This window comes from Hermetia illucens, chromosome 2 (assembly GCF_905115235.1).
Source record: "Hermetia illucens chromosome 2, iHerIll2.2.curated.20191125, whole genome shotgun sequence".
NCBI lineage: Eukaryota > Metazoa > Arthropoda > Insecta > Diptera > Stratiomyidae > Hermetia > Hermetia illucens.
This window is the reverse complement of record NC_051850.1, coordinates 129865407-129882722: the sequence shown is the minus strand read 5'-3', so window position 1 is coordinate 129882722 and position 17316 is coordinate 129865407. Positions and strand designations below refer to the sequence as shown.

At 39.9% G+C, this 17316-nt stretch overlaps 1 protein-coding gene across 1 annotated transcript in view; it reads right to left on the bottom strand.

The window, feature by feature from the left end:
• The window catches only part of LOC119647687 (ATP-binding cassette sub-family A member 3), a 57473-nt gene extending 40372 nt beyond the window's left edge, over positions 1-17101 (bottom strand). The window contains exons 1-3 of the mRNA XM_038048770.1: positions 16542-17101; positions 476-596; positions 209-415 (exon numbers count right to left, since the gene is read on the bottom strand). Of these exons, the coding sequence (XP_037904698.1) occupies positions 209-415; positions 476-596; positions 16542-16709 (496 nt within the window). The 5' untranslated portion in view covers positions 16710-17101. The remainder of the gene's footprint in view (positions 1-208; positions 416-475; positions 597-16541) is intronic.
• Positions 17102-17316: the final 215 nt, after the last annotated feature.

Genomic DNA, 17316 nt, shown 5'->3' with positions numbered 1-17316 from the left:
ACTAACGTGTACAGAATAAAATATCAAACCATAAAAATCTAAATGGTTTTGAATGATTAAAGAAGGATATTGCCCTATTTGTTTCAATGTTTGTTATCGAAAATAAATTAAAACCGCCAAAGTTAAGAAAGGACGGAAAATATATATGCGAATTTGGCTAAAATAATTCCGCACCAGAAACCACATTTCCGACACTATTTGTGCTTACTTTGCATTCCAACGACATCGCGATCATTGTAATATACTTGGTTAGTGGAAACTCTGCCGTGCGTTGCACTTATGGAATATGACAAGTTCCCTGAATCGGATAATATATCTTTTGGGAATTCATCGAAAAATATGAAAAAACTCTTGGTGTTTTTCTTTTCTTCCAAAAACAGGGCCATTTCTTGCTTCGTGCTGAAAGATCTCCATCCTGGCAGTAGAAAATTAAGTTGGAATCATATAGAAACAATAAATTAGGATATCAACTTACTTGACGATACTATGCTCAGCTCTTGTCGAACCGAGTCCATAATATCATCCAACCGGGGATTATATGGGGCGTAACAAATGACATCATCAGGTTCGCTGCTCAGGTGTGTATTGAAAATTTCCTAAAGAAAAAATAGAATATGTGATATTTAAAATCGTCACTACTCGTAAGTATCAATTATTTGTGATATATTGTAAAATAGCAAACATACGACACAGAGGGCACTCTTCCGTATAAAAAATTCTTTGTTTCAATAGAATGCTAAAGTTGTATTTAAACATGTCGGGAAGCCGAAAGCTTGACGCTTCAGGTGTATAAGGTTTTGTGTTTCCCTATGTAAAGAACGATGAGTGCATCAGAGTTCCGTGTGTACATACTTAAAAATTCAATTTCCCTCTCTTTTTAATGAACCATTTACAGAAATAAATTGATCTGGAATGCACGGTATTGATAACATAGTAGTCCACCTCATACGCTTCACGCTAGGAGTTCAACGTTATCAGCAAATGTGAAGAAGTTCATCTACTACAGATCCAAACAATTCGAAACCAGATATGAACAGATATCTGTATAGGAGTTATTTCGGATCCTAGGCGCCGTACAGTGACAGCTTCGTGACTTTTTTAAAATTTTTCGTTTGGGTATGTTCCTAGAATGGATCTATGAAAGAAATAGCCATTCCCCTTGTGCATTAAATATCCGAATTGGGACCCCACGAAGACAAAAAAATATGAAGTAATCCTGAAAAGTAGAGAAAACTGGGACGACCCAGAAGAATGTGTGGCGGAATATACCGAAGTTTTCTACACTAACAGCTCAAAAACTGAACAGGGTTCTGGAAAATGAGTCTATCTTTCGAATAAAAACGAGAAGTGGGCTTTTTCCTTGGGATGTGCAACGATCTTTCAGGCTAAACTGCCGGCAATCCTAAAGGTAGCAACCTAGGTGATTGACAAGCAAGCAGTTGAGGGTAAAGCGTCCTTTAATCACTTCAACAAGATAGAATACCGGAAACTTGACGCCTCGCCTTTGCACGTTTTTCCATTCCTACATAGCCAAAAATTCAAAATATTCCTTGATATATCCAACTTCGCCGTTCATATAAGTTCACTATATACAATGATGACGTCATACACGTCATAGATAGCGATAAATCCACGTGAAATACAAAACTTTGCTAATAATAGTTGGATTCCCTTCTAAATTTCCAAAATTGTGTATTATATTATTGCTTATATTGCTACCAAATGTTGTACTTCAAGGATGAACTTAAGGAGTGTTTTCGGGTAAATTACCTAAAATATGGTATTATGCTGCCATATTTGAGTGATATCGGAATGAGATGCATTTTGAAGCCTAGATTTTGTATAGGCGCATCAATTTAGATTTTTCGGTGGGATAGGTTCGGAGAACAAAACCTGTTAGAGGTCCGAGATACACATTTTGAGCCTGCCCTCCTACCCAATATCAAAAATAAGATCAATTTCAAAAAGTACTAATCATTTGATATTCCACATGACTATATTCTCTAAAAAAAATTGTACCCCTCTTTTGTACGTATGGGGAAACCTCACTTTAAACTCAACAGAAAATCGGACCACTTACTTTATGTGCTGTTGCCGACTAAAAAGAAATGTAACAGACAGACGAATGTTGAGTCGATCCTAATAACATTTTGTTACCATAATTCACTATGTTCAGAATAGGATTTTTGGTGCTGATGTGATCCAGCTGCAACAAATAGCATCACATCCAGTAGTGGAAATCCTGCAATACATAGACGCACCTGGAAGCCAAGGGAATGGAGTATGATGGACCTCTAGAGGGCCTGAGGAGGATGGAAATCACGTCGGAACCAGGGATCCATCCTAGGGCCGGACCTCTGGAACGCTTCCTACGATAGTCTGCTGAGACTCAATATGCCCGAAGAGTCGCGCCTGGTCGGTTATGCAGACGACGTTGCGGCACTTGTTGCCGGACGCACTACTGTTGAACAGGCGCCAAGCAGACTTGGCGTATTGATGCGACGGGTAAGCGGATGGATGGCTGCTCACGGTTTCAACCTTGCGCTGGAAAAAACCGAAGTAGTATTCCTGACCAGAAGAAGAATCCCGACCCTGCGTCCCATATCGATCAGCGAGTTGACTATAGAGTCAAAACCAGCGATTAAATACCTTGGTTTAATGGTCGACTCGAAGATGAGCTTCTTCGAGCAAATCAAAGCAGCAGCGGATAGGGCTGCAGCTGGAGTCGCGGCCTTGAGTCGGGTAATGGCGAATGTCGGGGGCCCTATATCAACTAGGAGACGTCTCCTCATGGGAGCAACGCCATCCGTTCTTCTCTATGGTGCGGAGGTATGGGCTGATGCCCTTAACAAGGAGGTGCATCGTAAACGCCTCGCTTAAGTGCAGAGGCTTTGCGAGTGGCGCCTCCTTATCGCACCGTCTCCGAACCGGCTGTGATGGTGATTGCGGGAGTGATCCCCGTTGCCCTCCTTGCAAAGCTATCTATCGCTATAAGGGTGAAAACTTAAGAGAAGTGATTGCCCGTGAAGAACGTCAACGCACCCTTAGCGAGTGGCAACTTTCTTGGCAAAATGAGCCAAGGGGCAAGTGGACTGCGCGGCTCATCGACAAATTAGACCCATGGTTGAACAGAACGCACGGTGAGATTGATTATTTCCTTACCCAACTTCTAAGTGGGCATGGAGGTTTTCAGTCTTACCTGCACAGGATTGGGAAGGCGCGATCTCATGATTGTGTGTTCTGCAATGAAGTGGCGGATGACCCTGAACACACCTTTTTCTCTTGCGATAGGTGGAACGCCTTCCGCCAGCAGCTTTATGCAGACGCAGGGGAGCTCTCTCCAGACAACATTGAAGAGAGATGCTGAAGAGCGCTGGCAGCTGGAATCGTATTGCGCATTATGTTCGGGCTCTTTTTACGAAGAAGATTGAACTCGATCAGTGGAGGGATTATACGGTAAGGGGTTCCCTGAACTAACAACAAATCCCTTCCTCCCTTCCCCTCCCGTTGGTGAAAGGAATTCCCTGACTTGAAGGCTCCCAAAGCCGGAAGGGCTAGCCCGAAGTAATGTGTCAAACGGTTCCAGGCTAGTTCTCTGATGACAGGGAGGTGTTTAGTTGGTAGTCCGCCACTCCAACACTCCAGTCCAACACTCTGTGCGTAAACGAATTCACCTACCCTATTCCCAAAAAAAAAACTAAAATTAATCATGAAATTTACATCATACTTCAAAGTGAATATTACTACTGATTAAGCCAGTAAGTAAAATTCATCATTTTAATAAAGTATATCCTGAATAAAATACAAAAACAAATTAAAACCCTTTCATAATTATAACCTCAGTATTGAAAATTCAAGTGTTTGTTTCCAATCGGATCCACCTAAAACTGAGCAAATTTTAAGTCAACCTACATTTCTATTTGGAACAACAGTTTACTGACTGAAACAATGCCACTTTTTAGTAACAACAACGTATTGCACAAATGGTTTTGCGGGTGACCATATAATTCGAGCGAAACCTACAGCCCTATCATTGTCCGGGCCGACTGGTGTAAAAAGTTAACATTTGCGGAAGTAATATTTATCTTGGCATACACTTTTGATAAAGAAAATTCTGAGTACTACTATTTGCTTATCGGAATGGGCTACAATATACTAAGCAAATGTGGTATTATGATAATTACAGAGTGAATGAGTGTTTGTTTATGCATGTTTAAGAAATTTTCAATTTTTTAAAACCGCTAACGCGGGATCAAATTTTTTTAATTATATATAGAAGATAAATTCCCAGGTAATATCAAGCAGTTGCATGCAACAAAGCCCATTCTGTGGGTTTGTGATGATTAAAAATAATCACAATGAAAGTATTGAACCAATAAAACATTATCTTTGCATTTGCAATACTTACAGTATATGATTCTGTAAGAATTATTGTGATTCACTAGGCAAAGCTCATTCTTTTTCAATTTTTTCATCTTACGCAAGGCTTTATTTCTGATTATAATTGAGCGTCATAAACAATGATAAGTGCGTGAGTGGAAAATGTAAACTACCAGACAAAATTGGCACAATACATTTTCAAATGCTTAACTTATCCATTTACTGTGAAAAATGTAGTAAAAGTAACTATTTATTTACAATGCAAAAACATTTGAAACAAATCAGAAACGAGAAGCAATTTCGTACGTGAGTACCTGCCGTGAAGGCATAATCCCACGGTCCTCTTCGGACACGGATTGATTTTGGGACCACAATCAGAGCCCCGCTATGCAAGCACAGCGGTCCTGGTTTATACTGAGTGCAGGCTCAGCATTCATACCAGTGGATGCGAGGCCTATCTAACACCTCTGCCGCAACTAAGGAGTACGACACCCGAATTTTAGAGCGCAACTCCACGCTCGAGCTCCGAGGAGCTCTGCCCGCGATGTAGGCATAACCACAACCACCATGAAACTCCCACTAGGGGGCCAACCGCAAATAACCGGGCCGAGAACACATCCTCGAGGAATTCTCCTGAAGCATATGCTCTCAGAGGGCCATCCCGGTTCCCATGGTACCAGATAACCTCCGGTGAGGCTTTGTGGCCGAAGCCACTTCAGATGAGTCCCTTACAGACTCGGGTCTGATCGCCCTCCTCGAGTACGTGGATGGAGGACATAGAGGAAGAAGGCTCTCTATCACCCCGTTAAAAACTACCGTCAATTCTGTACCCCCCTTTCGCATGATTTTCAAATGCGCAGATATTTTTAACCCCAATCCCAAGTAAAGGTTTCACAGGCCACCCTTTCTCTACGAATTTCGTGACAATAAGTTCAGTCGTTTACAAGTGGATTTGGCAGATATTAGACCGACTTTAATAAAGTTTTGTTTCACACAAAATTTTCTTATTTTATTCAAACCCTTAAAAAGAATTCACCTTTAAAGGAAATTAATCCAACTATGATATAATGAATATTTCTTGATATTTTCAGGGAAATATATCATGCCTCAAAAAGAAATTTTGAAATATGAATCCGCATTGTTTATACAATAATACACATACTTATTGTAAATAAAAATTCTTCACCAAGTATAAATGTTTAAGCGATGTGCTAATTTTGCACAAGAGATTGTTCAAACAAACAAAGGAGCGATTCCCGAGAACTAATGATTGCATCGTTCGCTAAAGATAGTCGATTCGTTGGCATGAAACATCATTTTATTGCAGAAGAGAGGAGATTGCGTATTCATTCTGCTGCGAACTTTGCATCATATTAAATTCTAGGCTCGTACAGATGGCTTTCCGGTTGAAATTGATATGTCTGACAATATTATATAAAATATACAGACGTATTTAATAGGCCATGATTCAACAATTCATAATTCCAAAGAAATTGCTGCTAATTTGATTTCCCTAGCTGCTATTTTTGCTCTCAATCAAACATTTTAGATTTTTGAAGAGGTTTTCAAAAGTTTACTTATTTATTATTTATTTGGTAATAACTGGATATTTGGTGGTAAAGCAGAATACCTCAAATTAACATTAAATGCACACACATTTGTCCTGATATATATGTACTCACATTTTGGGCTTTTTCTACTAATAGCGAGTAGGCTCATCCAACTGACAAGGATCTGCTGGTCATGTTAGAGGCAAATAGATCTGGCTGGGGTATGGACAGAAGCAACAGCCCGGGGATCATCCTCCCTGCATTGGAGAAGGTGCTAATAGGATCCCAAGCCAAGGTGGAACAGCAAACGAAGACGGCTGCGTGGCGGCGGGGTATGCAAACTCTGAATACCTTGGGCACCTTCAGTTTCAAATAAGACCCTTACCCTGGTGGCCGGGCTAGTCAGGGTGGACATTCTTCCCGGACTACTCGTGGGACCAACATGAACTCAATTTTAAGAATAAAAAAACAAACGATACAAGGAGAGATGGTGATGCCAGGCGCACCATCGGAGGAGGAGCTGCTGGCATCCAGCCAGGAGACAGTAGCCATCAAGAGCAATACACTCGGTGCCAGCCGTAGCACCGCTGAACTGAAACCAACAGTGTAGAACCCATTGTCGTCCAACTGGGTGTAGCGAGTACCAGACATAGTACTCCTAACCTGAAACAATCGACGTTCGGTGATCCCCCAAAAATGAAAACCGACAAGAACGTCGGTCACCGGGAACCGACTAAGAAGCGAAGGTCCATTGGTGTCCTGCTCAAGAGCCAGTACCAGAGGGCCATGCATATTATCAGCAAGATTGCTAACAATAAGGAGGCCGGTACTGTCGACGAGCGAGATGAAGAAGACCTCACTAAATACCAGACGATTGTTGAGGAATACAACAGCAAACACCTGGCAGACGAGCAGAAGGAGAAGCCCATCGCTCTGAAACGTAATCAATCTCAATACAAGGTCGAGCAAGATCACAAGCGGAGCAAGGTGGGCAAGAGCTCAGACGCTAAGCAACACATGGAGAAAAGTACGCAGCAACAGTCAACCGACGAGCCACAAACTGCGAAACCGTTCAGCGACGTAGCCAGAAGCCACTTACATGTGGCACTTACAAGGTTGGACTATTGTCAGAACATCAAAAGCACCAGTGAATCCGTGAGGCTCAGCACGATTCTGTCCAAGGAACATAAAAGCACATCCTTTCCTAAAAAGTCGAAAGGCTGTGGCGCGGCAGAATTTGCGGCATTCGAAATTTATTTCGAATGTTGCGACTGCGAGCGGACAGATGACGCCACCGGAAAAAGGAAAAGAAAAATCCACGAGGTAATTGGCACGGTTGGCCGGTCACTGCAGTAAAAGCAGTATACCCTAGCTGCCTTCTTAGATATAGAGGGAGCTTTCAACAATGCTAGTACCAATGCCATCAAGGAAGCCTTGACCAATATTGGAATGGAGGGGTATCTTACGAATTGGAATATATCCATACTAAGTACCAGGACAGCAGCGGGGTGAAGGTGGTGGCGTATTCCGACGACGTGGTGATATTAGTGTTAGGGATTATGAGCGACATCGTGGAAGGAGCGTTACGGGGCACTGGCCCATAGGGGACCATGCCGCCAGACTCGGCATACCCTACAATGCACATTGCCAAAGCTGCGGAGAAGGAAGGGATCCCCCTCTGCGATTGCCCGGCTCTAGTTAGAGTCAGACTACGGACACTGGGTAAAACATTCTTTGGGGACCTCAGAGAGATTTCTAGCTTCAGGGTGGGAAAGCTGCTTTCCTTTGATTATCAGTATATAGGACCTTGCTTCAGTCGAAATTTACCAATAGACGAAACTTCAATTTGGCCGATCTTGTGTTCCAGCAGCGAAATATAGATAATGAAACCGGCCGGAATCGAATTGGCAGAGTCTTATATTCAACAACCCAGTGGACAAATGATGACAGAAATTTCAGATCTATCCTCTCAAAGGCAAGATGAGTAATGAAAGCAACCGTTGAGTAACGCGAGGCACACGTTTCTGGATTCAATACATTGGAAGGACGCAGTCGAATGAAGTAAGGCGAAGAATTTGGGAGATCAAGGATCAATTTCAAACTATAGTGCTATGGTAAAAGAACCGGAACTGGATGCTGTGCATGTATGGACATTTCGTCACTCTCCGCGCAGAACCTAAAGACATTGTCCGTAGATATCCCTAGCATTCCCAGGCCATAGTTTAGTAGATTGCCACTATAATCCGAAGGCACATCTTCGTGGTTTAAAAAGTCCTTTGAGCGATTTGTTGGGTATCCCCCTATGAGCAACCTGGACTGTTCTATTCCTGGTAAATTTGCCCAGTATAGTTCCCTCAGCCGTTCCTCTTCATTTTCCAATGTCGTAGCCATGAACCCATCTCCGATTTTCACAAAGGTTCTGGTCCGTGTATATGCGCCCCCTCCCCTTTCTGGCAAGTTCATTCGGCTGTTGATTAGAATAGCAATGTTCTGCCCCTTAATGAAATATGCTGGTATGCTTACCCATTGATCCAAAGTACATTTTCCTTGGACAAGTGACCTTGACTCGTCAGTGTACCAGGTAATTCGTTCCTGGTTTAAACCATAGGTCACAGCCACGCTCACCCAGTTTGCCCTGTTACTCCAACGTGTTTCAAATTTCGTATCGAAATGAAAACCTCGTTGTTATGTTATCCCATGGTATCAGCAATTCGGGATATCACCTAAAAAGAATATCAATTTTCCCCCGATTTAAGCAGCTCTCCAACTCACTGATACTGAGCCATTCTGAAGATCGCTCTCCTTCCTTGCATTTGTGTGTGAAGATGGAGTGGAGTTAATCCCAGAAGAACCTCCAGGGATGCCGTTGAACCTCATTGTCCTACTGATACTCAGGCAAATCAATCTTTGAACTTTATGTAGCTGTTGTTATAAAAAGATTTCGCGACTTTGTTTTAAAGGCATCAAAAATCAAGACTTACAAGATGATAGCACATTGTCCTAAGGCAATCAAGAACAAAGATGAACTAATAGTGTACCTGGCACAAACATATTTGATTCTATTCAAACAATCAATCTTACATAATTGTCAAATTTCCTTCCTGAATCATGAGATGCTCTTACTGCTAATCATAACAATTAAGAATGAAATTATTCAAAATATTCATGCCAGCATGGAGAGCAAATGATGAGCTCGTCACGTAGCTCTTTAATATTTGCGGGAAGCCCCGGATACACTTTTAACAGATTTAGGTTTTAATTTCACTTATCTGTGCTAGCAATAATTCATTCTTGCGTTATCAACCGTTTATTCGTAATGAGATTCTCTGAAAATACTACGACCTTACAAATTAAGGAAGGAGATAAGTATAACTTCCTTTGGTATTCACCATTATTAAGAAGTCGATATTCAGCATAGGGTTGCATACTAAGAATTTAACTTATGAGTTTATAAGAAATTTTAGATAAATCCCAATTAAAACAAGTCGGGAAACCGGGAGTTGGATGCTTAGATAAAAATATTTGAGTGGACATTTGCTCCGTTTGTACCTAGCACGCAATGTGTATGCATATATTATGTAAGAATATTCTATGACATTCAAAGTCTTAAAATTTGCACTGAAACGACTTGAACTTTGAACTTCCATAACTCTGTTAGTAATATTGAGATTTCCACCAAACTCGAAAGGATTTATATAATAACCTATATTACTGCTCATGATTCTGTTATGAACTTAAGGGGGGTATTGCATAGTAGTAGTATAGTATATCATTATCATTTTTAGTAATTGACTATTACTAAAAATGATAATGATATACTATTATCAACTTCATTTGAACAGATATCGGTATGGAGATATTTCGAAGCTAGGCATAGTGGCAGCCTTGTGATTTTTTCAGATTTTTGCGCTGAGTAGATTCCGAGAATGGGTCCGTGAAATGAATGAACACTTTCCAGCCTTCGTATTACTTCTATCGCATTAAATATCAGAACTGCAGCAGCATTGAAAAGAACTCTTCTGATACCCGACACAACACCGATATGTCTGAACACCCCCTTAAGTTCCACATAGAAGGATGTAACTTATCGAATGTGTGCGCGTTCACAGTCCCCACCTTTCCACTAAATTTCGGGTCAATCGATACAGCCGTTTCTGACAAAAGTGCTTGTGACAGACAGTAAACCGATTTTAATAATAGTAGGCTCTACTGCATGGCATGGTCAGCTATGTGTGATCTATTCACTGCAACTTCTGCCTTCTAACACAATGCCCTTGTGCCAAAGATATGCGGGACAGGATACCTGATAGCACAATATAGACAAATGTTCATGAAAGCTGAACACAGCCTCAATTATAATCCACATACAACAGCTTTTTCTTTTCACCACGGGGAACGGTAAGCGATCCTATGATCCGCGGGTGAAATATTGTTTCGTGCCTTGCTGCACAAATAACTTCGAAGAAGTGGATCGCCATCGTCCGGCGGAATCCAGTTTCTTTGGAGTCGGGTTTAAATTGTGAGGATCATTTCCATGAGTTAACATTTTTTAAACTTTAACTCCAATCGTAATTGATAATAGAATTTTGTACCACTATTATTCAAATTCGTATCAAATCAGAAAAGAAGAGATACCGCAGAATATTTACCCGGCCCAAGGTTGAAACTCGTAAATCGAAGGACTCACCCTTCATGCAATAATTTACCACTTTCCTGTTAAAAACTGATTGATTACTTGAAAAGTAACAAGTAACAAACACTAAACTGAACGTTTTCACGTAGACAAGATTCAAATTGCTCAGTCCGTTACGTCGCATAAAGTGTCAGCCAATCGCCGCGATTTCTTTTCCGCCTTGTGGGAGTTCAATTTTTAAGCCATTATAATTAATAAATTAGCGTTCCGAATTGTTTTTTTGTTTTTTTTAACGGATATAATAATTTGGCAGATCAAACTACTATTTCGGCGTAAAAATCGTATAATAATTTTCTAACGAGGGGAGTCTATTGGCCGCTTTCTTTTAAACTCAAGAATAAATTTACATTGAACAATCCCAAATTTTATTTATTAATAATTTTTGAATAGCAAAGGGATCATGATGTTAATAGGTGCATGCTCTAGCCGTCGTTTCTGTACGGGACATGGTAAGTGTTTGTTAAAAGGAGAAAATTGATACAAATCTGCTTATGTGGCTGAGATTGGCAACTGATCAGCTGAACATATGGCAGAAGGGATCGATTTTAGGTTTAGAAAAGAAGAATTATTGCTTATTGGCTATGTTAAATTATTCATTCAAATTGTCGTGACACAATTTTCATTTTTACAATGTTTTCTCGAAAAGAAGTATTGCGCGAAAACTTTGCGTGGCTCTTCTGAACCCATTCAATGCCGCCTATTGTGTTGCCCATCCTTAAAAGATTATTGACAAATAATTCATGAGGGTGTTGTGCAGAAGTGTGCATAAATAGTGAGCTAATGCGGACTCTTTAGATCCTTTGGTGATCCCCAGGGTCGTAACTTTCTTTTCGGAGTATAACAGCAAAGACTACATCTTGTCGACCGTGTCACTAGTAACAGTAAATACAGAATTTTTTTCTGAACCAGATTTTTATGTTATGTAAAATGAACTTATCCGAAAGGTGCCTCAATCAGTCATGCCGTCTTGTTTGAATTAATTTCATTTTGTTTTTATTTGATTATTGAATTTTTTTATATTATTTTTATTTATACGATTTCGTTTATTCCTTTATTTTTTATTTCCATTTATATTATTTTGTTGTTGTTATCATTTTAATTTCTTATTTAATTTTTGATTTAAATAGAATAACATGAATTTTAGTTAAATCGATTTGATATGAGGACCCGCTTTTTTCCTCTTGGACCCCGCAAAACTCTCTGCCCTTTATCGTGTCAGTGAATAAAACCTCTTTCAACATCGTTACCATCTCCATTTTATAGTCATGTTCTACAGCTGTTTGGTTTGCCCTACGTAAGTACATGGGCGATCTTCGCAAGACATTCTGTAGATGCTACTGTTGCTTCTTCGGGTCTTTCATCATCTTTATTAAGCTATGGATCCACTTTTAGTTGCTGTATCCATAATATATGACTTTTCTTTTTCAAACCTTTCTTTAGTAAGAGGTATAGACAAAAGTCTGTGCACGATGGATTGGCAGGCGCGGTACGTTATGTACTCGATGGCTTCCTATATATGTATGTACAGCCACTAAAAATGGAGTTCAAATTCATAGGTTAATAAGGAAGATGCAAGATACGAAGGAACGAAATCGTCTAAAAACTTTGTTCGAATAAGAACGGATGAAGACGAACACACAACGAACCGGCACAACATACTCAACGGAAATGTTCCCAGGTTTGTGACGAATCTAGGCCCAAGAAGGTACCGAAGAGGTACGATCAAGTAGGATTTACTTGCTCAAAGTGCAATTAGGTAATGAAAAAGACCCGAGGAAGCAAAAGGAATGAAGGGGCACAGGATGTCTTGCGAAGATTGCCCATGTACCCACGTAGGGCAAACCAAACAGCTAATGAGGACTCGGATCAAGGAATATTCAAAAGAAGCTGCGCTAGTAAAACAGGGCAGAAAAACACATATCAATTCTGCAGTCGCAAGGCATATTGTAGAAAAAGACCATAAAATGAGGGTAACGATGTTGAAAGAGGTCAAGTGTAATAAATTTAACCTCTTCTAGAGTTTCTTCATTGGAAAAGAGCCTCAGGAGAACCGGTTGAATACATATACGGGTAACGAGCACTTATATCTGTATTCATTGATACGATAAAGGGGATATACAAATTAAGATATAATTAAACTCATTAAGATAATTAGATTAAAATAGTATATATTTAGATTAAGGGGGTCATCCCGTATGCTGAATCCGCAGAATCGAATTTTTTTTTGGCATCAATTGGATCGAGTCGTTCGGAAATTATAGTATTAAAGACGTGATAAGTCACATACCAGATTTATGTCGATCCCCGTAATAAAGCTCGTATTTATCGATCCGAGTGACGTTTGAATGACTTCGCTAAAAGGACAAAAATTGAAGCCAAGGCTGTATATGTGTTTCTTCAAGAACCTAAGGCTTATTAGGTATATCAGATTAATGGTCAGTTAAGGTTTTATGGCTAAAAATCGCATTCTACTTTTTAAATGCGTTTTTCTCGAAACCGTTGAAAATCGGCTGCCACCATGGCCCAAAATCTATACAACCAAAATCTTTGAAATTTTCACGACTCATTCAGAACATATTTCTACCGTCCGCAAACTAAGATAATTGCGATTCGTCCAGTAGTTTTTTTTTATTCATTAAAGAAGCCTTAAAAAAACACCAAAATTCACAAAAAAAAGTTTAACACGGTACCAAACATTTTGCTTTTAATATTTTTTAATAATCCTATTTGCGGACTGTAGTTAAGTCTTGACGTTAAAATGCCGTTTACTTTTTTCATTAAGATGATCACAGCGCCCTCTAGCGTGGTAGCAGGAAAACACCTTTTTTTTTGAGATGGGTGCACAAATTGCCCTGTATTTCAATAACCAACTATGCAAAATTACTGTGCACGCTCGAGATATTGATAAAAAAATTTCCAAAAATGGCCAAAAAAAACGGCCTTTACACGGGATGACCCCCTTAAGGACATTTCTGGGCTTATTGCGCTGATGAAGGCAGCAGGTGGCTTCCGAAAGGAACATCATTAACATCAAAGGAAATTGGAATTTGTTACTTGTTCGAATATTCTGTCAATACAAAACATACCGAGCGCAACAGCCAATACTATTGAAAACCACATGATTAAAATAACGGGAAAGTGGCAAATATTGAAAATTCGTCCAATTAATAAATGTTAGACCCCTTTCAGAAACCACAAATTTGTCGATGAAAAATCCCATTTAACAAATAATAAATATTTACTAATAATCTGTGAGCTTTTCAGTGTGATCAACAAGTTCGAAAATGCGAGATTTTGCGTTATTAATAATCGTTGGCGCAGCAATCCAATTGGATCTGGGTTTTAAAGCATATTGAAACACATATTATAATTAAGGATTGTAACGGTACACTGTAGGAGGCAATGATTTGACATGAGTACAAATTCAGGACTGCGTCAATTGATATTCGACATTCAGTCATGATACAAATCCGAATTCGCTTGTCTCCGCATAAGCGAATGGTTCGCTCTGTCGATTGGTCCCGCCTGTGGTCGGGTCGGGCTTTTGCGCTGTTGCCAAGTTCAGTTGCTTAGCCGTATTTGTTTTACGGTTTTATTTAATGGTAAAGCAGTGCCAGTTAAAGCTTTAATACACGTGACTTCTCGATAACAAAGTGAAGCCTGTACGCCGCGAGTGCGGAACTCATCCTTACCCGAGGGACACGAAACCACAGCGTGTAAAGGACGCGGAACCAGCTTACACTGTCGCCGCTCATGGACTGGGCAACTTCAATATCACCACACAACTCTTCCATTCGGCCGGCAAGACCGTTACGGCCGAAGAAATGATTATTGACGACTGCCATAATCATCGACGACGACCTACGGTCTCCCAGCATGGGCTACCATGTCACCGAACGTAGTAGAAGCCCTCCAACGCTTTGAAAGGACGATACTCAGGAAATGTACGGCCAAATACAGAAGGCCAAACTTAAAATTTCACAAAAACTCTCTCCTGTACGACCTTTCCGGGGTTTGTTCCATAATATCACAGATGATGAAGTGGTTACGCGACAGACTGAAAAGGTGGCTGTCCCACCCTAACCCGCTGATAAAAAATCTTGCTAAGCACAATACATTGTTACGCGAGCAGAGGTACTACTCGAACAGTAATTCTCCTCTCAACCATCACGCCTCCCCTCCCTCCTTTTATCAAAGCTCCTCCCCGGACTTCCACAGAAGCTAACCGCGTAAGACTAATGTTCCGGCAGTCAATCCCCAGGTGTAGGTCACCTTTCATTATTTTTCTTTACTTAGAATAGATTAAGACAATCGACATTAATTAGCCTATACAATATGTGATATCTGCAATCATTAACTTCTTCCCTAAATTAAGGCTCCTCCTTCTACCAATTAGGCTCCACTTTATATGCCCCGCTATCCCACAGTCATCTTCATCCCTCCCGCCTTGGGTCACTGGCCTTGCACAGGTCCAAATCGAGTAAAAGGTCGCCTTTTCTCAGTTGCTACCACCATTAAGAAAGGACTGGGTTTTACTCAAAATCCGTCGATCAATCCTGTCCACCGGTGCCTAAAAACTCCCTTTTTTCTCGTTTTCCAGTACGGAGTACTGTTTTGGGTTATGTATTCTTAGGTTTAAGCACATGCTATATCAAATGACCATTGACATGGTCACCTTTTCACCGGCTAGGCCGGATATTTCCGCAGGTTAGCGTTACATACTTAATTAGTCAATCTGAATGATGATACAAATCCTTCTGCATAAGATTTATGCCTGACAAACGGAACATGGACAAACATCAATTTGTTGGTGATTAGTTCCATGTATTACATGATTTCGAACATTATCTTCTTGCAATATAAAGTAAATTCGAAACGATCCTGAGACAGCAGTATTCCCAGCACAAAATACTACCGAACCCTAACTGTCCAAACCCTTGTAGATAGTGTGACAAACGGCAATTCAGAACTTGTTAAACACTCGGAAAATTAATCGATTATTAGTAAATATTTATTAATTTTTAAAGTAGATTTTTCATCGATAAATTTGTTATTTCTGAAAGTGGTCCTTTAGTTAAGAAACGGTCGAATTTTCGATATCTATCATTTCCTGGTTAATGTTTAGATAAGATTTTATTTGTTAGTATTGTTCGGAACTTTGGGAAGTCATTCTTCAAGAACTAACAAATTTCATTCTACTTAAATAATAAAATTATTTCCAAAAACTTTAGCCTGCTATTAGATAGAAATGCACATCTTTTCCTGCCTGCGTTCATTTTCTATTATACTATATTTTTGCGCATACTTTCTAGCAATATTTACATTCCACAGCAGATTCCCACATAAGTGAAAGTCTCATTCCCGACAATGGTTGAGTGCAAACTAACCCGTTGATTGAATTGGGAGTCCATTTTTGGGTAGTAGAAACGATTGATTAGTAAAATGTCATACACTTTACTCGCTTTCAAAGGCAACCGCAATCCAATGCCACAAACTGTGCTGCATTTACAATCCCCCAGTGTACTAGTGAAGACTCTTCGTTGGGTTATTGTTTCAAAATATGCAACTGCTACACAAGCAACTGTTTTGTTTTTCCAGAGTTAGGTGGGGCAACTGGTTCTTGATATGTTTACCTTGAATAAATAAACATATGCAAAGTGAAAATGTCATGACTTCATACCCCTAATCGAGGTTTACGGTCTGCTGAACTTCCGACCAGCTTCAAGTAAGCGAATTTATCATCACATTGTTAGCTTTTTTGGGTGGAAACTAATAAATCACATTTATCGGAGACGTCATCACTTACTTTGAAACGTACACCATTTGATTTATCAACGAAAAATGCCGCAATTATTGATTAGTTTCAAATGAGTTGTGCAATTAAAGTGAAAGTAGGGCTCCTTTGAACATAAATTTACCTCATTTATAGGTTCAGGAACATATCGACTTTGTTTATTCTCCGCATGTGTTGTTTTCATGACAATTAGAAGCAAAACCAAACATCCTACGAATATGAATATGGTCCTCAGCCAGTGGAACCTCATATATTTGAGGTTTTTCCATAAGAAGACGTAAAAGAGCGACATTTTCCCCACTTTTATAAACACAACTTAGTTCACATTACACCTTTCACAATGATATGATCAACTTCTCGTATAACAACAAGAAATATTTAAGCCATTTGTAATTCAATTTATTTAACCGACGCGAAGCATTCTTACGAAGAGTTGGCATAGCTCCAAAGTTGAAACCAGAGTGAAAAGTCCCGCGGCGCCATTTCGCGAAACAATTATCTTTGTAGGAGACGTCGATTCACAGTTGACATAGACTACCAGACGCTGGTTGTGAACAGCGGACGAATGTTGCTTATCGCTTTCTATCACAACTTTATAGTAGAGATATCGTGCATTTAGCTGTTAAGTTCTCGTAATTTATATCTTGCCGCCGAAAACGAACAACACGGACAGAGCAAAAAATACCCAACGTTTAGTGTACACAGACAATTAATACCAATACGAAACGTCAAATGGCTGATGACGTCACTTGGACCGATATAATGGGTAGTGAAGTTTAATGAACATCTTGAAACTAGTATGGCTAAGAGAAAGTTATGAATTAAGATTTGTACGTAACATCCCTATCTCCATAGGTATGAAAATTGGTGGAAAAGTCTCAGAGATATTCCATTTCGAA